Consider the following 27,719-nt stretch of genomic DNA (forward strand, 5'->3'; position numbering starts at 1 on the left):
ATCTGACGCACCATGGTTGCAAATTTGTACGTCAATCTGGTGATTCGATCTGTAGCACTGCCATTCATGAACAGGATTCCAGAGTGTGTTTTCCAACAGAATAACGCTCGCCCAATACCCCTGTTGTAACCCAACATGCTCTACAGAGTGTCGACACGTTGCTCTGGCCTCATAGATCACCAACTCAGTCTCCAGTCGACTACCTGTGGAACATCAACGAGCGACAACTCGAGCTTTATCCACAAACAGCATTAACCGACACGGTACTGACCGATCAAATGCATCATGCATGGAACTCTGTCCCACAAACTGACGTCCGGAACCTGTACAACACAATGCATGTACGTTTTCATGCTTACGTTCAACATTCTGGCGGTTACACCGGTTACTAATGTACCAGCATTTCACATTTGCAATGGTTATCTCGCGCTTACATTAACCTGTGATCCTGCAATTTTGATCACTTAAACATATTATCTACACAAATGTGTTCCCCAAATTTCATTAGTCTATATTAATTATAATTTGATATTACGATTTTTTTCTCTGAGTTACTATGCCGAAATAAATTAAAATTAGCATAAATTCAGAGGATCGCGGAAGGGAGACAGCTGATGGACAGTGAAGAGGAAGATAACAATGGCCTTTGTTTGCAGGATGGCGAAGTGAACAAAAATTGTAGAAAAGGTACTCAGTAATTTATTATTGGTGTGTAAAGTTGTGAGTGAACACAGACTGTTGGAGGTCGAGTTGAAATACTTTTTTTTTTTTAAAAAAAGTGCTAGAGAGCGTCCTTATGGTATGCTGTTCAAAGAAAGAACGTTACGGTTTCGTCGATCTATCATATAAAGAATGCTGTGGAAGAAGGAATATATAAATAATGATAGAGTAAGGGCATAATATATCTAGCTCGTTGTAATTGATAATCAAAAAACGACAACCCATTTGCTTTAATATTAACTGATGTGTGAATATTGTGTGAATGAAACAAATGTCTGCAGCGTTTAAACTCTATTCCAGTTGTGTATTCCACTCTTCTACACATATTGGGTTTCCAGAAACTTCTATATTAAAGCGCTCCATCGGTTATTTAGCTTCATCAATAATTTTAACGACGGTGATGTTAAAGAAATAGGAGCGACCATATTGGATACAGCTTCAGAGATTGTAGCATCAGTCGCTTTCTTCACGCAAAAACTTTTAAATCTCAGTAGGTGGCTGTACATTAATGACGTACGTTCTGTAACCTGCAGTAAAAGCAGCATTGCATATCTACCGGCAGAAACTGTTTAAAAATGATGACAATTCTACATGTTTCGTTGTCGGGTATGAGCATGGAATTTAATACGAGGGCTAGTCAGAAAGTAGGGAACGTTTCCGTCTGACGCAGCTAGGCGAGCGCCGATCACGTATATTTTGGTATTAACCTGCTCGTCAGCTCAGTCGGCATCCATCCGTGACAGCGGGAACGTCTCTGCACGTATGGGGTTTTCGATATTCGAATTTGAAATGTGCGCTGCAATCGAATATCCGACCAGTTCTGAGGTGCGGTCTGTGATACGGTTCTTGTTGGCAAAAAACCTAAAACCTATAGAAATTTATCGTGAACTGTGCGAAGTGTACGGAAACAACATAATGAGTGAATGGTCCGCCCGGAAATGGTGCATTCGGTTTAAAAATGGCCGAACCAACGTTCACGAAGAGGAGAGTGGACGCCCGAGCATTGTGACTGACGATCTTGTCGCTAAAGTTGAAACTATTCGTGAAAACTGTCGCTTTACAATAACGGAGCTTTCGCTTTATTTTCCACAAGTTTCACGGAGTTTGTTGTTTGATATTGTTACTCAAAAGCTAGGCTACCACAAATTTTGTGTACGATGGGTGCCCAAAATGCTTATAGAGCACCATAAAGAACAGTGAATAGGGACAACGTTGACATTTCTGGAGGCCGACCACAAACATGGTGATTCATTACTGGATCGAATCGTAACCGGTGACGGGACTTGGGCAAAACACGTCAATTGTAAGACAAAATTGCAGTCCATGGAGTAGGGGCACACAAGGTGTCCCCCCTCCCCCCCGCCCCCAAAAAAACAAGAATATGTTTCCAAAAATTGTCAGCAAGGAAGTTGATGGCGACAGTGTTTTGGGATAGGCAAGGTGTGCTTCTTATTGATTTTCTCGAACGTGGAGCAAACGTAAATTCTACCTGGTACTGTCAAACTTCGCACAGCCTTAGAAAAGCAGTGCAAAATAAACACCGAGGAAAGCTGACGTCCAAAATTTTAAGTTGACGTCCAAAATTTTGTTTTTGCACGACAATGCCCGACCTCACATGGCAAAACCGCACTTAAGAACTCCTTAATTCATTCAAATGGGAAATTTTCCCTCATCCGCCCCACAGCCCCGATCTTGTACCAAGCGACTTCCACTTGTTTCACAAGATGAAGAACTGGCTTGCAACGCAGCGCTTTGATGACGATGCGGAACTCCAGGTAGGCGTGACTCACTGGCTGAAGTCTCAGGCGGCAGAATTTTACGACGAAGGTCTTTCAAAGCTTGTCCACCGCTATGATAAATGCCTCAATATGTTTGGTGACTATTTAGAAAAGTAGTATGTCAGTCACTCTTTCAGATGTATACAGGGTGTTACAAAAAGGTATGGCCAAACTTTCAGGAAACATTCCTCACATACAAAGAAAGAAAATATGTTATGTGGACATCTGTCCGGAAATGCTTACTCTCCATGTTAGAGCTCATTTTATTACTTCTCTTCAAATCACATTAATCATGGAATGGAAACACACAGCAACACAACGTACCAGCGTGACTGCAAACACTTTGTTACAGGAAATGTTCGAAATCTCCTCCGTTAGCGAGGATACATGCATCCACCCTCCGTCGCATGGAATCCCTGATGCGCTGATGCAGCCCTGGAGAATGGCGTATTGTATCACAGCCGTCCACAATACGAGCACGAAGAGTCTCTACATTTGGTACCGGGGTTGCGTAGACAAGAGCTTTCAAATGCCCTCATAAATGAAAGTCAAGAGGGTTGAGGTCAGGAGAGCGTGGAGGCCATGGAATTGGTCCGCCTCTACCAATCCATCGGTCACCGAATCTGTTGTTGAGAAGCGTACGAACAATTCGACTGAAATGTGCAGGAGCTCCATCGTGCATGAACCCCATGTTATGTCGTACTTGTAAAGGCACATGTTCTAGCAGCACAGGTAGAGTATCCCGTATGAAATCATGATAACGTGCTCCATTGAGCGTAGGTGGAAGTACATGGGGCCCAATCAAGACATCACCAACAATGCCTGCCCAAACGTTATGGGGCCCAATCAAGACATCACCAACAATGCCTGCCCAAACGTTCACAGAAAATCTGTGCTGATGACGTGATTGCACAATTGCGTGCGGATTCTCGTCAGCCCACACATGTTGATTGTGAAAATTTACAATTTGATCACGTTGGAACGAAGCCTCGTTCGTAAAGAGAACATTTGCACTGAAATGAGGATTGACACATTGTTGGATGAACCATTCGCAGAAGTGTACCCGTGTAGTCCAATTAGCTGCTGATAGTGCCTGCACACGCTGTACATGGTACGGAAAAAACTGGTTCTCCCGGAGCACTATCCATAGAGTGACGTGGTCAACGTTACCTTGTACAGCAGCAACTTCTCTGACGCTGACATTAGGGTTATCGTAAACTGCACGAAGAATTGCCTCGTCCATTGCAGGTGTCCTTGTCTTTCTAGGTCTTCCCCAGTCGCGAGTCATAGACTGGAATGTTCCGTGCTCCCTAAGACGCCGATCAATTGCTTCGAACGTCTTCCAGTCGGGACACCTTCGTTCTGGAAATCTGACTCGATACAAACGTACCGCGCCACGGCTATTGCCCCGTGCTAATCCATACATCAAATGGGCATCTGCCAACTCCGCATTTGTAAACATTGCGCCGGCCGTGGTGATCTAGCGGTTCTATGCGCTCAGTCCGGAACCGCGCGACTGCCTCATCCTGCCTCGGGCATGGATGTGTGTGATGTCCTTAGGTTAGTTAGGTTTAAGTAGTTCTAAGTTCTAGGGGACTGGTGACCACAATGTTAAGTCCCATAGTGTTCAGAGCCATTTGAACCATTTTTTTGTAAACATTGCACTGACTGCAAAACAACGTTCGTGATGAACACTAACCTGTTGATGCTACGTACTGATGTGCTTGATGATAGTACTGTAGAGCAATGAGTCGCATGTCAGCACAAGCACCGAATTCAACATTACCTTCCTTCAATTGGGTCAACTGGCGGTGAATCGAGGAAGTACAGTACATACTAACGAAACTAAAATGGTCTCTAACATTGAAATTAAGCGTTTTGCGGACACATGTCCACATAACATCTTTTCTTTATTTGTGTGTGAGGAATGTTTCCTGAAAGATTGGCCGTACCTTTTTGTAACACCCTGTATAGTAAAATGTATTTCTTGTACTTAGTTTTTTTTATAATGCCAAAACGTTCCCTACTTTCTGACTAGCCCTCGTACGTGCACTGAAAACGCAACCAAAGCACAGTACAGAAGAAGGAAGTAAAATTAAGTAAAAAAAATACGGGTAGAGTTGTAACACACACGTACACGCACACAGACAGACACACACACACACACGCACACAGACACACATACACAAAACTGGCTCGCCAAGTGCATGGCGGTGCGAGACGTACCTGCGCCAACCCTGTCCTTCTTCTGCGTGTAGCCGCGGCCCAGCTTGTTGAGCGAACTGTTGGTGAGGTGGCGGAAGGGGTTGTCGAGATCGCTGAGCGAGAACTTGTCGGTGCCGAAGCGGGCGAGGCCCTCGCGGTACAGGTAGACGGTGAGCGGGTGGTACGACGGGATGCACACGTACAGTCGCAGGTCGAACTTGTAGCCGCCGATCAGCAGCGGGTTCTCGATGTACTGCTGCACCACCGCGTTCGAGTCGTACGTCAGCTCGCTCACTTTCTGGAGGCAGTGCCAGAGGCCAAACGCCCGTTTACTTCCCCTTCTGTAATCAACTCCAGCACAAAATATTAGTCACCCACTTGAACAGCAAAGTAGTCGCTTTGGAACACTGTACATTGTGTAGAAGGACGAGAGGCTAATGGGACCCACCAACAATGATGCAAGTCATGCCAGAATCGCTACAGCGCGGAAGCGCTGTTACCAATGTTCAAGGGCTATTCGGAAAGTGAGGAACGATCGGTCACGAAATGGAAACCACTGAAAATCCGACGAGTCTTTTCACAGACGGTTTGGGCAGTGTCTCTAGTATGTCCGTCGGCCGCATCAAGACGCTCTTTTCAGTCGTGACCGCACTGTAAACGAGTAAAGGTGCCTAAAACAACAATGTCTCCCGCCAAGTAGAAGGGCCCGCTGAACGGCTTCGCCGTAATGAATGCAACCCACCTAACTCAACTGACACGCACTTCCTTCTTCATGGCAATTCTCAGCCGCACTCTGCAGGGGCAGTGAAGATGCTCCTGCAGCCTTTTCGATGGGAAGTGTTCCATCACCCACAACACAGCCCTAATTGGCTCGTCCTGAGTATCATCTCTGTTCACATGAAACGCTGGATGCGAAGACAACACTTGGGCGCAGGCTACGCATTATAGACTAGTGTAGAGAATTTTCAGAAAACACAGGCGGCTGCCTTCTATGACGATGGTGTTGGATATTTGGTTTGGAGCGGCGACTATGTAGAGAAGTATCTGGAAGATGTAGCTAAATGTGTAAAGAAAACAGTTTTGATTTTCACTGTGGTTTCCATTTCGCGACCGATCGTTCCTGACTTTCTGAACAACCCTTGTATCTGAAAAGACCTCTCGCAGAATCGCGGTTTGTGGTGGTTTCGGTGCTCGGTTCGTATTTGAACTAGGCACATGGGGTGAATAGTTTTTGGTTTATCCCGGACCAGCAGCCATTTGTATAGTCATTCGAACATTTGTCTTACTGTTGCTGTGTTACACTAAATTAATCAAGATTTGAACGACGAACAGGAGCTGGCGTTATGGCAAATTACGCGAATCGATTAATTGCTTTTGCAAATCTCTGAATTGGGCTGCAATTAATCCTCAGGTACAGGCACCATTCGTATATGCACCGTTCTGATTTTACGTGCAAAAACACGAAAAAGTTTTTCTGGAAGGTTTTTGAAGCAAGCCACTTCTGTACTTCAAACTCGTATGAATCGTTCAAACTTCGCGCGAAGGTAGGTAAATGGATAATGCCAAACCGAATTTTTTGTCCAATAATCTTTATCCGTTGTAAGTAGGCTGTTTAGGTTTTTATGTTGGTAACGCCACGTAGCGCTCAGTTTTGCTCAGCTGTTTGAAAATCAAATAACGTAGAAGTTTACCAGTGCAGTCATTCATAATTTTTCTAAGGGGACGTTTCACCGTTTTCGAGATACAATGGTTTAAAATTCGACCTAAATGTAGCACGTAAAATTCATTCTCACGAGAACTGAATGCGCGGAAACGGTTTAAAGTGAATCAGACAAATACAAAAAGCATACTTACGATAAAATTGAAGATTCGCTTTCAAGAAAGTAGCTTCGTTTGGATTTTAAGTGTAAAAAACATATTTTTGTAAGCTATTTTACGCGCGGAATGTTCCTAACTTGTGCTAATCTGTTTAAATTTGTAAGAAGATAAACAAATTCATGTAATTAATGGTCGTCCTGTTGCTTTGTGAAACTGTATCCATTGCCCCGATATAAACAATACGAATTGAAAGACAACCTATACCATATCAGTCGTAAGCCAAGTCAAGAAAAATCTACGTCGGTTGTCAAGTTATGGCCGTCTAATGTCAAAATTATGGCAGAGTAAAAGTTGGGATGCAGAATGAAAAATGCTATCACAGTACAAAAGAGCCGAATACATCCTGCGCAGAGTTAGATGTAAAAGAAGAGGACTAGCTTTTCGACTTATCTGGCAGCTTGAAAGACATTTAAATCAAAACATTCTGACATATTTACGCTTTTTTACGAGTTTGCCCTGCTTTCCCAGCCTAGTGAGCTCTCTTAGCTGCAAGGTGTTGACACACCTGCATGTTGCAATTTATGGGTTACAGTCCCTGACCCTCTGTTCAAAATGCAGATGATTCGTCGGCCATAGTAAACACTATTTAACATTATATGACTGAAGAGCATACATGCAATAGCTAAAAATGTTTTTCTGGGGGGATAAAATATTTCTGGGTGGGTAGGGGGAATGATGTTTCTCCGAGGGGACCAGTTGATCCGAAACCCACACCCTGTCAGTTGTATGGTGATGGGTGTTGGTTGGTTGGTTTGGAGAGGAAAGGGACTAAACGACAAGGTCATCAGTCTCTTTCTCCTCATTTAAACAAGTATCGGTTTAAAACTATTCCCCAACCAAACCTCATCATCTGAAATCTGGGGAAGGAAAATAGGCGTAAAACTAACTAGGAACCACAGTGAAGGAGAAAACGAAAGAAGCAAACGAAAAGTGAAAACGTGAACTAAAAGAGAAAAAGCGGTAGAAGGTGTTAGAACAAGATAGCAGATGGCCTGGGCTGGCTGATCACAAGGATAAAAAAGGATGAGCCAGCCACTCTGCAACACGCTAAAATCTATAACTTGAAAACACAAGGAAACAGAAACAAAGATGGTAAAAGGACGAGACGAAGTCGAACAGACAGCACTAGAGAGAGAGAGGAAAAGTTTAAACTTAGGTTGGATGAAGTCCTGGGAGAGAAGGCCACACGCCCACCCTTAGACTGAGTGAGAACTCCTCCCCCCTCCCACGGCGAAGAAAGCGTAATACTAGATAAGCCGTTGAGGTAATGTCGCCTAACATCGTAACTAGTGTGTCCGAAAGGTTAAAAGACAGCCTCAGGACGGCTATATTTGGAGAGTCCAACAAAATGTGGACTACCGTCAACCGAGAGCCGACAGCAATACTGGGGTAAGTCCTCGCGATAGAGGAGGTGACTGTGTCAGCCAAGTATGGTCGATGCAGAGCCGGCAAAAGACAACGGAGTCCCTGTGGGTAACTCGCATGGATGACCTCTGCACATTCGTCATCTCCCTTACAGCACTTAATTTATTTGGCGTACTTAGGGTGTGCAATTCGATATTCCAGGTCCCAAAAACTCTATGGCGGAAGACCCATCGGAGATCAGTCTCCGGCGTGCCGATCTTCAGAATCGGTTTACTGGTAGCCTGTTGGGCCAGCCTGTCAGCTTGTGTATTTCCAGGGATTCCGACATGTCCTGTGGTCCAGATGAAGGCCACTGAATATCTACGGTTTTCGAGGACATAAATAGACTCCTGGATAGTCATTACCAGAGGATATCGAGGGAAGCAGCGGTCGAAAGCCCGAGGGAGGACTCGAACCTCCGACGGGGGCACATTTTGGCGATTAATCTTTCAAGACAAGGTTACTTCCAGACAAGGCTGCTTCGTAGCTGTAGTTAGGAGACATCAGCACTCATAGTCTTACTGTAAGAGGAGAGAACCATTATGTTAGTTTCTCGGGGGGGGGGGGGGGGGGGGGGAAGAAGCAGGCAAATAAGTGGTGACCCGCCCGGCCACAGAAGAGCAAAGCAAACAGAATTCTGATGCAGTCTCTCCCATCAGCAAACAGGAGGCAAGGAAAAACAAAAAGAAGGCGGCTATTTGCACAGGCTTCGCAGAAAACGTATCCCTGCCAGATATTGCAACCAATGATGATTACTTAAGCGGAAAATTTCGATTTACTCGTTCAATTTTCATGATTTTGCAACAGGAGAATATTATTTTTATGTTTATCCTGAATGCACTGCGAAAAAGGGCGCCAAACTCGAACGAACTTGTGAGTCATACTATTTGCCTTGCCCGATGTACACAGCGAACGCTTGGCTCAGTCCAGGTCTCACAGGAAATAAATATGCCAATGACAGGATAACCACGAAAATTTTTTAACTTTGTCCTGTGTTGTCGAGAGCTTGCATGCATTTAAAGGCGCAGTTAGGAATTATTAAACTGGCCTGAAGTAGTAACTCTCTCCCCGCTGGAGACAGTCAATGGAATACGTAAGAGCTGTTGTACCACGTGCTGTGACGTACACCTTAAGGCCCGCGGACACATCGTCATTGAAGTGACGTTAATCCTGTTTCACTTCATCACTTATGCTTAATATAAGGACAACGAAAAGCTGTACACTGATCAGCCAGCATATTATGACCATCGACATACTTTCGATGTAAACTCGCCCAGGCGATAGCAGAAACATCTGGTGAAGAATGACTGCTAGTCCGACACACGCACGATTCATGTTGTACGAGTGAGCGTGCTGTCCGTGTGTAGAATGTGGAATGAGCGCGATCTATGTGACTTTGATAGAGGGAAGACTGCAATGGCCTGGAGGCTCGGCACGAGCGTTTCGGAAACTCCACGATATGTCGGGTGTTCGAGGAATGCTGTGGTGAGTGTCTTCAACAAGTGGTGAAAACAAGGCGAAAACACGTGCAGACGTCGTGGGATTGGGTAACCACCCCTCATTAGGGATGTCGGACGTTGTAGTATGGTAAAACTGGTAAAACAGGACAGACCGCGAACTGTGGCAGAACTAAAATCAGACATTAATGCTGGGCAGAGTGCAAATGCGTCTGAATACACAGTGCACCGAACACCCCCAACGATGGGCCTCCGCACCCGACGACCCATGTACGCGCCAATGTTAACACCAAGACTTCTGCAGCTAAGACTGAAATAGGCAACTGACCATCGGCACTGGACGTTGGCGCAGTGGCAGAGCGTTGCATGGTCTGATGAATCTCGATACCTTCTTCATCACGCAGATGGGAGGGCGCGAATCCGTCGTTCAAATGGTTCAAATGGCTCTGAGCACTATGGGACTCAACATCTGTGGTCATAAGTCCCCTAGAACTTAGAACTACGTAAACCTAACTAACCTAAGGACATCACACACATCCATGCCCGAGGCAGGATTCGAACCTGCGACCGTAGCGGTCACGCGGTTCCAGACTGAAGCGCCTTTAACCGCACGGCCAAATCCGTCGTCTTCCAGGGGAACAGCTCCTTGACACTTGTACTGCGGGATGGAAACAAGCTGGCGGCGGCTTCATTATGCTCTGGGTAACATTGACTTGGGCATCCATGGGTCCAGTGGAACTCGTGCAAGACACCATGACCGCCAAAGGGTACCGTACACTGGTGCACCCCTTCGTAACGACTATGTTTCCCGAAGGAAATGGCATTTTTCGACAAGATAATAATGTGCCGTGTCACATGGCCAGAAGTGTGATGGAGCGGTTCGAGGAACACAGAAGCGAGTTTCAGTTGATGTGCTAGACCCCCGCAACTCGGCCGATCCGAACCCATCGAACACATCTGGGATATAATCGAACGTGGCGTCAGAGCACATCGGCCCCATTTCCGAAATTTACGGGAGTTAGGTGACTTGTGTGTGCAGATGTGGTGCCAACTCCCGCCAGCGACCTACCAAGGACTCACTGCTTCCAAGCAATGAGCCCTCGCCGCTGTTATCCGTGCCAAAGGTGGACACACCGGCTACTAGGTAGTTGGTCATAGCGTTCTGGCTGGTAATGTATATATCTTGTGAATCTCCTGGTGGTCAAAGTGAAAATTTCATCACCGTAAAGATTGGCACCGTAAGGACTGGCATCGTAAGGGCATTATAACACTTTCAACCAGTGGATGAGCTGTATGAACTGCCAGTACCTGCTTACAGTGGTACATTTAACTTCAGAATTTCTAGCTTGTCTAGTGCACAACAGCTTTACAGTTGTCTCCTGTTCGCTGCAATCTATCTCGAACAATTCCTCTCTTTATTCCGTATCCCCTTCCAATTTCTAGGCTAAAATATGAAGATCTGCAAAACCTGACGAAGTTTTGCCGTCCAGGTGCAGTGAAGCTCTTCAGTCAGCTTCCTCACAATCACGTGATGCGAGTACTATCGCTGAATTATCACAACCAATGATTATTATGGAACTATTGCGTCGGTTTCGATTGACTTAGCTATTTGTTTCGCCATGCAGATTGACGACTGACTGAATTTCGGGAAATTACTTCATTCTGGTAACACACCAGATGCCAATAACGCTACTTGCAAATTCGATACACCAAAGAGGACCATTCTTGTACGTACGTATATATTGATGTAATCGCAGGTCAAATATTAAAATCACTTTTTCTCATAAAACTTCCCGGCAGATTAAAACTGTGTGCCGGACCAAGACTGGAACTCGGGACCTTTGCCTTTCGCGGGCAAGTGCTCTACGAACTGAGCTATCCAAGCACGACTCACGCCCCGTCCTCACAGCTTCAATTCTGCCAGTGTCTCGTCTCCTACCTTCCAAACTTTACAGAAGCTCTCCTGCGAAACTTGCAGAACTAGCACTCCTGAAAGAAAGGATATTGCGGAGACATGGCTTAGCCAGAGCCTGGGGGAGTGTACGCTGACATGAAACTTCCTGGCAGATTAAAACTGGGTGCTGGACCGAGAATCGAACTCGGGACCCCAGGCTGTGGCTAAGCCATGTCTCCGAAATATCCTTTCTTTCAGTAGTGCTAGTTCTGCAAGGTTCGCAGGAGAGCTTCTGTAAAGTTTGGAAGGTAGGAGACGAGATACTGGCAGGAATAAAGCTGGGAGGACGGGGCGTGAGTTGTGCCTGGGTAGCTCAGTTGGTCGGGCAGAGAGCTGGTTGGCCTCTGTATTAAAAAAACTTAGTGAAAGGTTCAACAAACGAACTTTAGCGGATCTCATTTGACGTCCGCAAAGACCGAAGACAACGAACAAAATCCAATAAATAAATAAATAAATAAAGTTGGTAGAGTACTTGCCCGCGAAAGACAAAGCCCCGAGTTCGAGTCTCGGTCCGGCACACAGTTTTTTCATATCAGCGCACACTCCGCTGCAGAGTGAAAATCTCATTGGGGGGGACTTTTTCTCATGTTTCGTAACACCTGACTTACCTCTTTTTTTCCTCTTCCCCTTCATTTGTCCTTGAATGGGGACGTGAGAGCGGAAAATACCACGAGGTTTCAAACAGTCACTTCTTCTCATCTTGAATAGTGAGCTGATTACACAAATCAACTACTTGTAACTGTTTGTGTTTATAGTTTATTATGCACGCAATGGCATTATTCACTGAGGTAGAGTAAACTGCATAGTGAAGACTGTACGAACACTTCAGTCCGTGAGTGAACATCTAAATAAAGGTTATCTGTTGGCAGGCTGACAAGGAAAGGCTAGGAACATGGTCCGTTCCGCACACAGTAATAGGAACAGTACCGGCAGAGAAGACGCAGGTAGTGGCGGAGTGGTTGGTACTCACCCTGAAGAGGAAGATGCCGCGACCCTGGCTCTGCGAGACGGGCTTGCAGATCCAGACGGAGGACTCGCGGTTCCGCCTCTGGCGCGTGCACTCTGCCACCAGCTTGGTGTACTCCAGTGGCAGGTTGTATCCCAGTGGGCTGAAACGCAGCACTGCACATTAATCGAGTCGTACATTGTCCTGGACTGGAGAAAAATAAGGAAATTAAGGCGTGTTCTAGAAAACACATTTGTATGGGGCGCTGGTAAAGAGCTGTAAAAGGAACGATGAAAATGCTCGTGCTGTAGATGTTGAAACCATGTGCACAGCATGAATATGCTAATATGCTTAATCCACAATAACAACACAGCTAGAAATTTTATTGCAGCACTATGAAACGACGTTCAACAAACGCCCAGTTAGCATGAAGTATACAACATGCTTCGATATGTAAATGAGTAGCATCTCAGTGCAACCTCGCATAGCAGGCTGGAGGAACAATTACACGCCATATACAAGGAAATATTACAGTGTAGTCTTCTCATTCATTTCTCTGTGCTGAGGCTGGTGAACTGCCACTCACCATCCGGCGGCAACTCAACATGGCGCGTCAGGAGTGTAAGTTACTCGCTACTCCCAGTTCACCAGCATACCGTACCGTTGCTTGTCCAGCTATGGAACGTCTGTTTACCAATTGTCCACAGGCAACGGGACCGTTTCGGACCCGCGCGAAGCGTGTGCTGGAGTCTCTCGGTGTGGATCACGTGGTACACCAAATCCAGTGTTTGAACCGCCTGTCGCCCTGGTTACTGCTGAGGCGCAGAGTAGTTTTACATTTAGTGCAGTACAGGAGAGGTTGGACAAATGAGTGTGGCTTTTACGACATTCTAACTGAGCACCACAACTTTGTAGTTGTATTTACGGATGGGTCTAAACTGGAGGACTCCGTTGGCAGATCTATTGTTTTCCTTAATCGTGTCCTCAAGATCCGATTGCCTCAAAACTGTCTCCGACGCGGAACTACACGCGATCTTGAGGGCACTGGAACAGATGCGAGGTGTTTCGAGTGCTAAATTCCTTGTCTGTTCCGAGTCTCTGAGTGCCCTTCACTCTCTACAACGCTTGTACCTAGCACATAAAGTAGTCCAATATATCCAAGACGCGCATGTCCAATAAGAAAGGCTGGGGAAGGAGGTGTCTTTCTGCGGGTTGCCAGGACGCATGGGTATTGGGAGGAAAGAAAGTGCTGTCTTGTACTCTCTGCAGCGTCTGTACCCAGAAGATAAAATAGAGCAGAATATTCAGGACACCTTTCTCTGACTGCAAAGATCGGGGAAGAACGTGTCTTTCTGCTAGGTGCTAAGTCACATGGGTACAGTGGAGAACGAAAGGGCGGATATAGCAGCCAAGGAGGAATGTCGCGAACCTCAATTAGTTCAGTGTGCCATCCCCATGCGTGCTATCACCTAGCTGTTGAGGTACAGAGTCATACGTCGATGGGGAGATGAGTGGCTGGAAATGACAGACAATAAGCGGCGTCTGGTAAAGTCCAGTGGCACACCTCCTTCCAGCCATGCAGGCGGGATGAGGTTCTTCTCACTCATCTTCGTATAGGACACAGCACTTTGACACATGGCGTCTTCCTCTGGCGACAGGACCCTTAGATATGTAGTGATTGTGGAGTACAGATCACTGTGCGCCACATTTTACTAGACTTGGTTTTATTTTCAGACCAGAGGGTAGCAGTAGATTTGCCAACAGATCTGCCCTCAGTTTTAAGTTACAATTAAACGAATGTGATCCAAGTTTTAAGGATTTGTGGTGTGACCAACTTGTTTCCTAAAATTTTAGGGAGATTTTAACAGGACGACTATCTTTTTGTAAGAGGTCATCCAGTCACATTTCTATGAGCTGTTGTTTTAGCTCATCTGTCACTTTACTTGTATTTTATCTATGCTATGGCACCTTCCACCCTTTCTCAGTTGTCTTAATGTGTTTGAGATAGAGTGGTTGTGTGGGTCAACTCGAGTGATGTAGGCGCTAGTGAGTGTAATTTTGGAGATTTAACCCTTACTGTGTCACAACTTATTCAGGCATTTTAGCCACACTCGTTTCTTTTAATCTTTGCAAGGGCGCTGATAACCTCGCCGCTGAGCGCTAGTAATCACCACACACACACACACACACACACACACACACACACACACACACACACGCACACACAGCGACGGGGCAGCACAGAGAAACGCACAGACTACGGTGCGTCCAACGACATTGCTGGACGCAGGATTCGCAACATATAGTTTTTTGAGACGAATTCCTCTTAAGCTGTATCCGAGCGGGGAGGGTCCAAGGAGAACGATTAGTGCCAAATTGCATTCATCATTGTCACATGGAGCCAGCACCTGGTGTGATTGCATGGGGTGCCTTGGATACACAAAAAGGATATTCTCTGTTTTACATAACCGATAGTTTAAATAACAGTCGTTCTATTTCTGACGTGTTAAGGCTTGTGGCTATGCATGCCTACGAGGCCTCCGTGAAGCTACGTTCCTACAAGATAAGGCAAGTCCGCATGTTGCTCATGCTGTCCTGATCTCGTTGCCGAGGCTGTTCGACTGTTTCCCTGGCCAGCACATTCTCCGGACCTTCACTCACAGAGAACACCTGGTCGTGGGTTGCCGAGAGCCTGGCTCGCCACCAGCCACTGCGACTGAAGAACTCTAGCACAATGCTGAAGCCTGGAATAACGAACCCATATCTGCTATCCAAGCTCTGTTCAACTAGATGCGCAGTCGGTTGGAGCTGTTGCTGGTGTCTGAGACAGCAGCGCTGTGTACTAAATTTGGCACTCTGTGTACCCCAAATCACCCACAAATTTAATCCCGTATGCGTCCTGCTATCCTGTACATGCACAGTAACTAACGTTTCGTTTTGAAAAGTTAAAACATCATCCATAGTAGAGTGTAACATTTTTATTAATAGGGCGATTAGCCGAATATTCGTTGATGTCATTTTCAAGCATCTAAAACAAAAATCTGTCAAAGTGGAAAACACTGTAGCGTAAGTACATAATTTGTAAATACTATACGACGTTTAAAATCTTGGACATGGCTGGAGACAGCAACTGCAGAGCGCAACTTTCGTGAGAAAGAATCAGCCAAAACCGTTGCAATAGTAAAAAGATTTACTAAAATCTCTTGACCTAGGTTTCGACGTCTTTAAAAACGTATTCTTCAGAAATATCAATGATTGACACCTTCCCCCCCTCCCCCCCCCCCCCACCTGTGCCTTACAAATGATTTATTTCAAGTTATTTTATATTTGACTCGTTTTATTGATTCGAAATTTTTTTATAACCAAATAAAACGTTGAACATTTATCCTTTCGTATTATCATACAAGCAACCATTTTTGTCCATATTTCTAGTCAGTTCGTTGCGATTCTTTCCCTGACCCATGCATACATGTACACCCACTCGCGTCCTAAACTTTCCTCAAGAGACATTGCAGTACGTCAGTTCACTAGGTGGAGTTGTGAAGCACTTTACAGTCACAATTAGTACAATACGCTGTGATTTTATTCTTATGGAGGTGAATTTTATCCTTGTTTGTGCCCTATGAGTACCTTCCCAATATTATGTAACCAGTAGGAGCAAAAATTCTTCGTAAGTCAGTCATTTGTTGTCACTTTTACTTTATGGCTGAATTTTAACATGTATATAATGCTAACCATTTTAGGTGTCAACCACTGGTTCTTCTAACAAAGACGTCGATACCTAGGTCAAGTGGTTTCAATAAGCCTTTTTACTATCGCAACTAATTTGGCTGTTTTTCACGTTTTCCTCACGAAGATACAAGATGTTATAACAATCGCGTTACAGCCATGACACGAGCCGTTTCCTCTACTTACACGTGAATATGAATTATCATATTTGCCGTGGAATATAAATCAAATTACTACTTCACTATGAAGCCATATTTGATATATTCCTTATACAAAATAATATTGTATGTAGACGAAGACTAATTCCTATATTACGCAACACTGCCATATTACGGACACATTTCCGATGAAATCTCAAGGACATTTTATACCGGTGGAGTGCAGCTAGGCGTTCTTGCACATAATGAACTAGGCAGTATCTTGCACCACAGGACGCATGAGAAAGAAACAATGAAACAGTGCGGCATTTAAAAATTAATTGCGATAATTGTAACAGATATCATGTAGGAAAGACAGATAGGAACTTCGGGATAAAGTTGGGAGAAAATCTGAACAGTAGTACCACTAAGAAATCTTCATTTAACAACCACTTACGTTTCAATAAACACACTGTTAATGGCATTAACGCTTTGGAAGTCCTACATATACTTAACAAAGGTAGGCTGAAGAAGTTAATCCGAAAACAAATATGGCTGCAACAACGTCACCACAGCATACAGTATTGAAATATAAGATTGGGTGCGCCCAGGAACAGGTGATTATTGGTCCGAAGCTGTACACAACTTCTAATTTCCGTCAAAGCAATTACTTCCATAAGCAACAGAGCCGAAAGTCGTGTTAGGGAAAATTCAAAGTAGTCCTGTACTCAACGAATGAGAGTAGGTAGGCATATACTGGGAACCTGCATCGCCGTTCTAGGCAAGATACTAGTGGAGGTGGATTGCCGTTACCTGTAATGAAGTATCAAATGTGCAACTCTTCCTTGAGGATGACTGTGATGAGTGCTTATGCAGTATGGTGTCAGGTTTTGAAAGGTGGCTACACTGTGCCACTGCGCCAGAGATTGCGCCAAAGAGTACTATTAAGCCGCCTAAACAGTGGTTGTCGAGAGTTCATGGCAGTCAGTGCTTGTTGAGAGTTCGTGGAGGTCAGTGCTAGTAGAGAGCTCGTAGAGGACAGTATGTGTTTTAAGAGATCGTAGAAGTCAGTGCTTGTTGAGAGTTCACGGCAGTCAGTGCTTGTTGAGAGTTCGTGGAGGTCAGTGCTAGTAGAGAGCTCGTAGAGGACAGTATGTGTTAAGAGTTCGTACCGAGATGTGCTAGTGGGCACTGCTTGTCGTGAAGTCGGAGTAAGATGTAATAGTGGAGAGTGTTGTTCCATGTTTTATGCAGTTATTTGATGGGAGAGATAGCAGATGTTATTGTAATGAGTGCATTTCGTCAATATATATGAAGGTAAAAATTACAATGTTCTTTTATTAATTGTGTGTCTGAAATAATGCGTCACTACAGGTTCAGTCAACAAAGCATCTGGCTTGTGTTCTTGTATTAGAGTGAATTCTGTTTTCTTGCGTAATTATAGTTTTTCTAAATTTCTTTTGTCACGTCAGCATAGTGGATATTTAAAAAAGTTCTTGTCTTGTTGGAAAAGAACCGTGCCAGATGTGGACGTTGAGTCACACTCCCACATACAGAACAGTTACATTTGTGCTTGGATTTTGTAGGTTTTATAGTTGCTGGGGACTTAATTAATTAACTGTGTTCACGAAAAATTTCGTACATTGTTTGTTGCAGTCAGATAGCGTAAAAATACTAGTCAGGGCCAACCGTTTACGAGACACTGCGTAATCGGACATACAGCTACTAAAACCAAAAAATATTTTCAATCAATTATATTTAATTAAGCCCCCATGCACGTGGCGACCCTGCCAGGATCGTCCCTTGGATTCTTCTGATTGTGAAAATTGTAGACTGTAGTATTGTTGTAGTAATTTGTAGTTTAGTAATTGTAGGTTATATTGCATGTGTAGATTTGGTAATTGGCATTCTTCTAATGATATTTTTTTCTCAGAATTTAAATTATTGCCTTGTATACGCGTTTGACAAATTAGTGCAATTATTTCAATTGTTCGATTGATCGTGTCTGAGGGGACATTTCATGTGAATAGTATTGTTGGAGATAAAGAGTCATTGTGTGTAATTTTCGTACAGTGACGAATCTTTCGTATGTTTTGTAAATGATTACGCGATCAATGAAAAAGGCAAAAATGATGACTAGAGAGAATAACGAAATTGTTAACATGGCGAATTCGCCAACAGAGGAAAACAGTATGATGGATAATAAAGTGGAAAACAATGTAATAAGTCGGGAAAATAGTCCGGAACCATTTCAAAATTTTTCTCAATCAGAAAATTCACAGAATACGAGAGTAACGATAGAAGATTCTGGAATAGTATCGAACACAGATAGCTTTACAGCTATTACGAAGGAAACTGGTTTTGCGGGAAATGTTAGGCGCGAAAAGAATTGCGAACCGGCTACTATGGAGCAGTTGATGGGTGCAATATTAAATTTGGGATCTGAATTAAAAACGGTGGCAACACGTTTAGAAACAGAGATGGGAACAATTAAAACTGATATGGGAACAATGGGAACACGGTTGGGAACAATGGAAACTCGGATAGATTCACGAATAGGAACATGTTTCAAAAATATGAAAGATGAATTAAAGAAAGAAATCAGAGAAGAAGTGCAACCAATTTTGAATGCTCACAATAATAGATTAATTGCAGTAGAAATCAGACAAAGGGAACAGGATAGAGAACAGGGAGAAAGAGATCGCGTGATAGTACAGAAATTTTCAGAATTAAATTTACAACGTGCACACGATAAGGAAGAAATAATTGAAAGAATCGAGGAATCCATACCAAATGACAGATTAAATAACCTAACACAACAATATGAACAGCTAACTACCAAATGTGTCAACACTGAAACCCGAATCGCGACACTTACGGAAGATGTAAATAAACAGAAAGAACAAATAGGTGATTTATCGGAAAGAGTTGAGGAGATTTCAGACAAATTCACAAATCTTAGTTTACATGGGGACAGAGATTCGGATGATACAGCTCCATTACCATTCGCAGAAACCGAAGAGTGTCAGAACATAAATAAACATGTTGAAAATCAGGGAAAATTTAATGAACGCGTGAAAAGGGAAGTTGAGGCATTACGAAAGCAAGTCAAGCAGATCGAAGGCGAAATTGTAGGAAAAGATAGCAGAAGAAATTTAGAATCACAGGTAGCAGAGGGGTTTGAAGAAAATAATTTGTTTCATTTACGGGATGCAACAAGAGAGCGCCAGGCGCGCGAACTTTACAATAATCGACATTCGGACTGGGACAGACGCGGTAGGTCTTCGTCGCCACGAGGCGAAAACTTTGACTATAAACACTTTTTGACTGTTCGGAAATATAAGATCTTCCGTAATTCTGGGAATGACATACATCCATGTTCATGGCTAGATCAATTTACGTACGCACTTCCGCCAGATGTGCCACAAAGTCACAAACTGGAAATTATGTGCGGCTATTAATGTCCTCAGGGGATTCACTACTCTAAGTGAATATGTGCCGTAGCGAGCATAGGGCCCCGAGCTGTAGTGGTGCTATTTCTCTTTTAGTTTTCTGGACCGCTGCCTACTCTTTTACTATTCTTTGCATCTGTCAAACCAACTCTTCGACTATCAATCTATCTAGTGAGTAAGTGAACAATAACCGGATATGACTGTTTTACCCAAAAGTGACTTTGGAAATTACCGATTGGACTTACTGTACCTATTGCAGCATTCATTCGCAGTTTAAACTAAATGTTACCTGTTTATCTTCGTGACAACATTACTTCTTATGTTGACGACATTCTTATTGCTAAACGTTCTTGGAGTGAGCACAACAAAATTTTGGATTCATTGTTACGTATCTTTGCAAGAGTTGGTATTACAGTGAACTTAGAAAAATCTGAATTTGGTCGTTCACAGGTGAAAATTCTCGGTCACATTATTTCTACAGAAGGTATTCTTCCTGATCCAGAAAAATTAGATGCTATTCGTAATTATGCTGTTCCTACCACAAAACGTGAGGTTCGTAGTTTTCAAAATTTTTGTGGAACGATATACTTTTGAAAAATTTTTATGGAATGACATACTTTAGAGAACTAACAGCTAGATGTAAACATGCGGAGAGTACAAGGATACCGCGCTGTGTTTTGGCGGCGGCACATACTCAAAGCAACAGTCAAGTCTGCGCGCCGCACAAGGCAGTCGTGGACCGCGAACAATTGCTTCCTACGTCACGCGCCTACAGCTGATCGAGCGCTCAGTGCGAATGCACTGACAGCCGTAAACAAATACACAGTTTAATTTTTCCGACTAAATTCAGTATAAAGCTATAGTGACTTGATGAATTATGTTATTAACATTCAGTATTTTTCAGGATACGGTTCTATAAAATATTTAAGAACTTCAGGTAAACTCTGTGTGTCTCCGACGTTAAGAGGACTTGCTATCGAGAAATTTTCAGGAAGAATGTAATTTCGAAGAAGAAACTAATAAACTAAAAAAGGTAACTGTTAATTGAGTTCATTTTTCAGGTAACATATTTCCACTTAGGTACGTACTTTAGACGTAACTTGCTGCTCGCGATTACGTGATTCATACTTTGTGCTAAATTTCATGTTCTATGGAATTACTTGTGAAGCGACGTGCTTGCGTACGTTAACTGATTTTGACAATGATTATTAATGAACTGGGTTGTGACTTGTATATATTATGCATCGCTTGGCTGCTATGCTTTTTCACTGACTGATTTTGACAATTATTGATTAATGAACTGGGTTGTAACTTGTATATATTATGCATCGCTTGGCTGCACTGCTATTTCACTGATGTCATATTTTTTTTTAATTATGTGCCTGCTGTGCTTATTTATTTAAATTATAATTGTCACCTGATTAGTTGTGCTGATTATGTATGTAGGTTATACTTTGTGATTTATCTGCTTGCGCCTTCATGTTTACTTATTAAGATTACATATGAACATTTATTTGCCTATGCTGATATGATGATAATGACCTGTTTATTACGTAAGATATATGTTTATTGCTATGCGTATGGATTACATATTTACACATTTCTGTTTGTTGCCATAACTACTCTTTAATTTGGTGTATAGAAATGCTGATATACTGTGTATAAACATAGAGTTTAGGTCACACTATTGGATTAATTATAGATTGTTCGCTTGGCAGAGCCTCGTTGTAGGAATTGTGCTGCATCCACTGGTTGACATTCTGTTCTCTACTGGTATATTTACGCGCTATTGCATGTTTTGCTTACGCTCAGTGCCTTATATTTTTAAGATAAGAAAATTAACTGCTATAATTCGACGAACGACATTAGTACAAGAAAGTCATAGAAGTCACATGAGCTGAGGTTTTATGGAAGCTGTATAAATTTATGCTAACAGGAAGGAAGCTAACGACATGACATACCAATACTAGGTTTAGACCATTGACAGTTATTACACTGCATTTTTCGTGAGCAATTGAAATAGGAAGTGACACTTGACACAAAAATACTCCACATGTTTGCTTCTGTCTTCCATAATTTTTGAAGTGGTGTACACACTGTGAAATATTACGATCATTCACACTCCGTAATCGTACTTAATTACTGAGAGTTATTCGAACTAAGTCTGTTAGAGGTCAGGTATGCATTTCTTTTGTTTAATGATGGACAAGGAACCAAAATGTATCTTATAATTTATAATGAGTAGAAAATTTGGGTCAGATGGATTACACAGAGGTTGTGTGTTGACAATGTGTCTTCGGATTGTATGGGATGCTGAATTGAAGTTGCATTAGGATTTTATCTGTACTTGTTCGAGGAGACTGACTAGAGGAAAGAGTTGTTATGGAAGTGAAATGATATTGGTGCTGAGGTTTATATTTATCGACGTATTATTGAGGTATAGAGATTATATGAAGTTGATGATTATTGGAGTTTTTGTGGACAAGAGGTAAGGTAAATGATATTGATGATAAGACGTATTGAAGAGGTATTATTGAGGTATTATTGAGATTGTGTGAAGCTGATGATTATTGGAGTTTTGGTGTATAAGAGGTAAAGTAAGTGAGGAGCATATTTTTTTTTTTTTGTTGGTCTTATGGAACAAGGAGGATGAAGATACCAGTCTAGAACACTAAAATAGAAGGAAGATAGTCTATACACACACTTTGTTAAATAACTAAGCAGTATATACTTTTTTTTGGAGAGAGGAAGTAATTGCATATCTTGGCTCACTGACAGTTGTTCAACAACAGTACATTTTGATCTGGCTTGGCAAACATTGGTCTTGACATGATGACTATGACGTTGACTAACTATTATTGACTGTTATACATTGCTGCCAGTACTACTTGATACACATGATGAACATCAGATTTAGACAGAATTTCATTTACACAATTAACACTATTCAGTTACACAGTAGTACTTAATGTGGATGAGAGATGAGTGAGTGTGTTCTGTGTGTTTTCCTTTACTAATCCTAACCACCTATCTCAAAATATTATTTTATTTGTTGGTAGTGGCTTGCACTGACACCCATAAATATTATAGGTTTACTGGTATTTGAGTATTTGTAATAGTTAATAGGACAATTATCTGACATCATTTGTGTGTTTGTTATGATTTGTATGTTAGTGTAAAAGCACTGTATGTGTATTCAAACTATTGTTCATGCCTGGACTGTCTGATTAGTGAAGATAAATATTCTGAACTGTTACCTGCACTTTTCAACATGATGTGTGACATTTAGTCGTGTTTAATTTCTGCTGATGAACTGTGTGATCAGTGATTGTAAAAAAAAAAATTAATTATGGACTGTTACCTGTACCTTTTCTACATGATTGGGCCACTAGGACATGTTTAATTTCTGCTCATAAACTCTGATGAACAGTGTGATCAGTGTTAGTGAATTTTGTGGAACTGCTTCTGCTGAGAAATGTGACTTTTTGGTGTCTGCACCTGCACTCAACATTGCTGGGTGCAACTGATGAACTGTTTCTACTGAAATAATGTCACTTGTTGCTGTTTGCACCTGCTCAACATTGCTGGGTGCAACTGATGAACTGTTTTACTGAAATGAAGTCACTTGTTGCTGTCTGCACCTACTCAACATTGCTGGGTGCCACTGATGGACTGCTTCTACTGAAAAGATGTCCCCTGTTGCTGTGTGCACCTGATCAACATTGCTGGGTGCAACTGATGAACTGTTTCTACTGAAATGAAGTCACTTGTTGCTGTGTGCACCTACTCAACATTGCTGGGTGCCACTGATGGACTGCTTCTACTGAAAAGATGTCCCCTGTTGCTGTCAACATTGCTGGGTGCAACTGATGGACTGCTTCTACTGAAATGATGTCACTTGTTGGTGTCTGCACCTGCTTAACATTGCTGGGTGCATCTGATGGATTGCTTCTACTGAACTAATGTGACTTGTTGCTGGGTGTACCTGCTAAACTTTACTGGGTGCAACTGATGGACTGCTTTTACTGAAAAGATGTTACCTGTTGGTGTTCTTTTTGTATAAACTAATCATTGAAAGCATTTTATGTGAACATTTGTATAAACTGATTTTTTTGTATATTGTGTAAACTATTATGTAAAGTCACATGTATGAAAAGAAGTTGTATTGCTTACTGTATTTCATATATTAGGTTAGTAAAAGGTCAGTGCAAAGCCAAAATTTTTAACTAATTATGTGATATTTAGGTATTAATATTATCTTTTATTTTTGTCTGTATTTTTCTGGACGAATTTGGTGGTATTTTCACCACCAATGCTGGCAAAAATACCATCAAATTCTGGCCTGTGGAGGAGGGGCATATGAAAGGTGGCTACACTGTGCCACTGCGCCAGAGATTGCGCCAAAGAGTACTATTAAGCCGCCTCCACAGTGGTTGTCGAGAGTTCATGGCAGTCAGTGCTTGTTGAGAGTTCGTGGAGGTCAGTGCTAGTAGAGAGCTCGTAGAGGACAGTATGTGTTTTAAGAGATCGTAGAAGTCAGTGCTTGTTGAGAGTTCATGGCAGTCAGTGCTTGTTGAGAGTTCGTGGAGGTCAGTGCTAGTAGAGAGCTCGTAGAGGACAGTATGTGTTAAGAGTTCCTACCGAGATGTGCTAGTGGGCACTGCTTGTCGTGAAGTCGGAGTAAGATGTAATAGTGGAGAGTGTTGTTCCATGTTTTATGCAGTTATTTGATGGGAGAGATAGCAGATGTTATTGTAATGAGTGCATTTCGTCAATATATATGAAGGTAAAAATTACAATGTTCTTTTATTAATTGTGTGTCTGAAATAATGCGTCACTACAGGTTCAGTCAACAAAGCATCTGGCTTGTGTTCTTGTATTAGAGTGAATTCTGTTTTCTTGCGTAATTATAGTTTTTCTAAATTTCTTTTGTCACGTCAGCATAGTGGATATTTAAAAAAGTTCTTGTCTTGCTGGCGAAGAGTTCTCGGGCTTCCAGCCGGGTGGCGGTGTCTTCAAACAGCGACGTTTCGACGAGTGACATACTCATCATCTTCTGGCGAAGTGCCGAGACTTTGCGGATGCCGGTCCCTTTATACCTGCGGTGTGCCCCCCACCACCTGGCCGCGGGAGGCTGGGTCCAGAGGAGCCGGCGGGCGAGGTGGAGGGGGAAGCGGGTGCGCCGTTCGTGTCTCCGTCAGAGCATTCTGATTGCGTCTCGTGAGCTGGACGGTTCTTGTTGCGTTCCTGGCGCATTGCGGCTAATGCTGGATTCCAGGCCGCGCTCAGTTGATAGCCTTCGTCCCTGTTCACAAGGTTCTCGTGGACCCGTATTTCTATTGATTCTTTAATGACGCTATCCCAATAGCTCCCGGCTCGGCATAGCACCCTGGTGTTTTCGAAGTCAAAGGTGTGGTTTTCTTTGATGCTATGTTCAGCTATAGCAGATTTCTCTATCTGTCCAAGTCGAACATGCCTGATGTGTTCCTCGCACCTTTTTGAGATGCAGCGCTGCGTTTGACCAATGTACTGCACACCACATTCGCAGGCAATGTTGTATATACCAGGTGTGTTTAGTTTGAGTGGGTCTTTAGCTGAGCCCAGCAGCTCTTTCGTCTTCGGCGGTGGTCGGAAGACGGTATTTATGTTAGATTTTCTTAATAGCCTCCCGATTTTGGCTGATGTGGGCCCCAAATATGGAAGAAAGGCGAGTCTCTTGTTAACTTCCTCTTCCTCTTCCTGAACTTTGTCAGCCTGTCTCCTCTTGAAGGCCCTGCCAATCTGTGTTTCACTGTACCCGTTTTTCCGAAAAACCTCTCTTAGGTGGTGTAATTCGTCTGAGAGGCTTTCTTTGTCACAAATGACGTGCGCCCTACGCACCAAGGTGGTCAGTACTGACTGGCGTTGCGCCGGATGGTGGCAGCTGGTTGCATGGAGGTACAGGTCTGTGTGTGTCTTTTTTCTATATACTGAATGGCCCAGCGTGCCATCCGCTTTCTTCCTGATCAGTATGTCTAGGAATGGAATACAGCCATTCTCTTCTACTTCCATCGTGAAGGTTATATTCTCATGTATGCCGTTTAGGTGGTCCATAAACTCCTCCAGTGCCTGCCTGCCATGCTGCCAAATCACGAAAGTGTCGTCCACATAGCGGAAGAAGTGCCTGGGTTTACGGTGAGCAGTTTGTAGTGCCACTTCCTCAAAGTGTTCCATGTAAAGATTCGCGATCCCTGGAGCAAGGGGAGATCCCATGGCCACTCCATCCACTTGTTCATAATGCTCTCCATTGCACTTGAAGTAGGTGGTCGTAAGTGCATATTCAAAGAGCTTCACTGTTTCAGGCTCGAAGTGCCGATTAAGGAGCGCCAAGGCGTCTTGTAGCGGTACTTTTGTGAACAAGGAGGTGACGTCGAAGCTCACGAGTAGGTCATCACTCTGTATTCGGATGTCCTTCAGTATTCTAACGAAATCCGCGGAGTTTTTCACGTGATGACTGCAGTGTCCCACCAGTGGTTTCAATAGTGTCGCCAGGTATTTGGCCAGTCCATAACTGTGCGAGTTGATAGTGTCCAGAATCGGCCGTAGAGGCACCCCATCTTTGTGAATCTTGGGCAACCCATACAGGCGCGGTGTCGTTGGCGCTCTGGGATACAGCCGTTTCTGCACTGCCTCTGGTAGACCTGAGTCCTTCAGTAGCGCCACGGTTTTCCTGGTCATCGTCGATGTAGGGTCCTTGTTGAGCTTCCTGTAGGCTGGGTCTTGCAGCAGAGAGCAGATTTTCTGTTGGTAGTCGACTGTGCGAATTAGCACCGTCGCATTTCCCTTGTCTGCTGGGAGGACCATGATGTCAGCATCATCCCTCAGTGCGCGGATAGCCTTTCGCTCCTGCGCAGTAATGTTAGCTTTAGGGAGTCGTGACTTGTCGATGATCCTGCAGGTCTCCCTTCGGATCTGCTCAGCTTCCTCCTTGGGTAGGCCCCGGATTGCTTCCTCTACGCTGCTGATGATGTCCCGTTTCGGTATGGTCCTTGGTACAGGTGCAAAGTTCAACCCTTTCGTGAGGACAGAAGTTGTGGCTGCATCTAGCACCTTATCTGTCAAATTTACAATAGCTCTGGTGCTATTTGTCACCTTCTGGGTCGACTGAGCTCCAGAGAGTCTGCCGAATTTGTTGATCTGTTTTGCGGCAACATGTCGTTTCTGCACCTCACTGTCGGCGTGAGAGCTGCTGTCAACCCACTCCCAAGTGTGTGCCGGTAATGCTTCTGCCATTTTCAGGTGACATGCGATCAGGATGCGTGCATTCTTGTCCAGTTCTTGCCGTGTGTAGTGAATGCGTTCCCTGACAATGGCCATCCCTGCTCGCCGTAAAATACGTTCGGTTTTCTTCGCCAGAAGATGATGAGTATGTCACTCGTCGAAACGTCGCTGTTTGAAGACACCGCCACCCGGCTGGAAGCCCGAGAACTCTTCGCCAGCTGTATACGCCGGGAAAGCATACACTCACATTTACGACACCTCTACGGGGAGGAGATGCTCTGTAGCTTCAAGCTGCTGCAGAAAGAACGCAACAGGAAAGCCAAATTGCTCAGCTCACTGGCTTTCCTCCAACGTTGCCGAGACAAGAACATCTTGCCACGATTTGCGGAATTAAGACATCCTGTGAAAACGAAGAAAACCGAACGTATTTTACGGCGAGCAGGGATGGCCATTGTCAGGGAACGCATTCACTACACACGGCAAGAACTGGACAAGAATGCACGCATCCTGATCGCATGTCACCTGAAAATGGCAGAAGCATTACCGGCACACACTTGGGAGTGGGTTGACAGCAGCTCTCACGCCGACAGTGAGGTGCAGAAACGACATGTTGCCGCAAAACAGATCAACAAATTCGGCAGACTCTCTGGAGCTCAGTCGACCCAGAAGGTGACAAATAGCACCAGAGCTATTGTAAATTTGACAGATAAGGTGCTAGATGCAGCCACAACTTCTGTCCTCACGAAAGGGTTGAACTTTGCACCTGTACCAAGGACCATACCGAAACGGGACATCATCA

The 27,719-nt window shown here is 43.7% G+C and overlaps 1 protein-coding gene across 1 annotated transcript in view; it reads right to left on the reverse strand.

Annotated features, from left to right (window-relative positions):
- The window catches only part of LOC124712153 (probable tubulin polyglutamylase TTLL2), a 416,983-nt gene that overhangs the window by 111,033 nt on the left and 278,231 nt on the right, over positions 1-27,719 (reverse strand). The window contains exons 5-6 of the mRNA XM_047242449.1: positions 12,367-12,505; positions 4,725-5,001 (exon numbers count right to left, since the gene is read on the reverse strand). Of these exons, the coding sequence (XP_047098405.1) occupies positions 4,725-5,001; positions 12,367-12,505 (416 nt within the window). The remainder of the gene's footprint in view (positions 1-4,724; positions 5,002-12,366; positions 12,506-27,719) is intronic.

Source organism: Schistocerca piceifrons, chromosome 8, assembly GCF_021461385.2.
Source record: "Schistocerca piceifrons isolate TAMUIC-IGC-003096 chromosome 8, iqSchPice1.1, whole genome shotgun sequence".
Lineage (NCBI taxonomy): Eukaryota > Metazoa > Arthropoda > Insecta > Orthoptera > Acrididae > Schistocerca > Schistocerca piceifrons.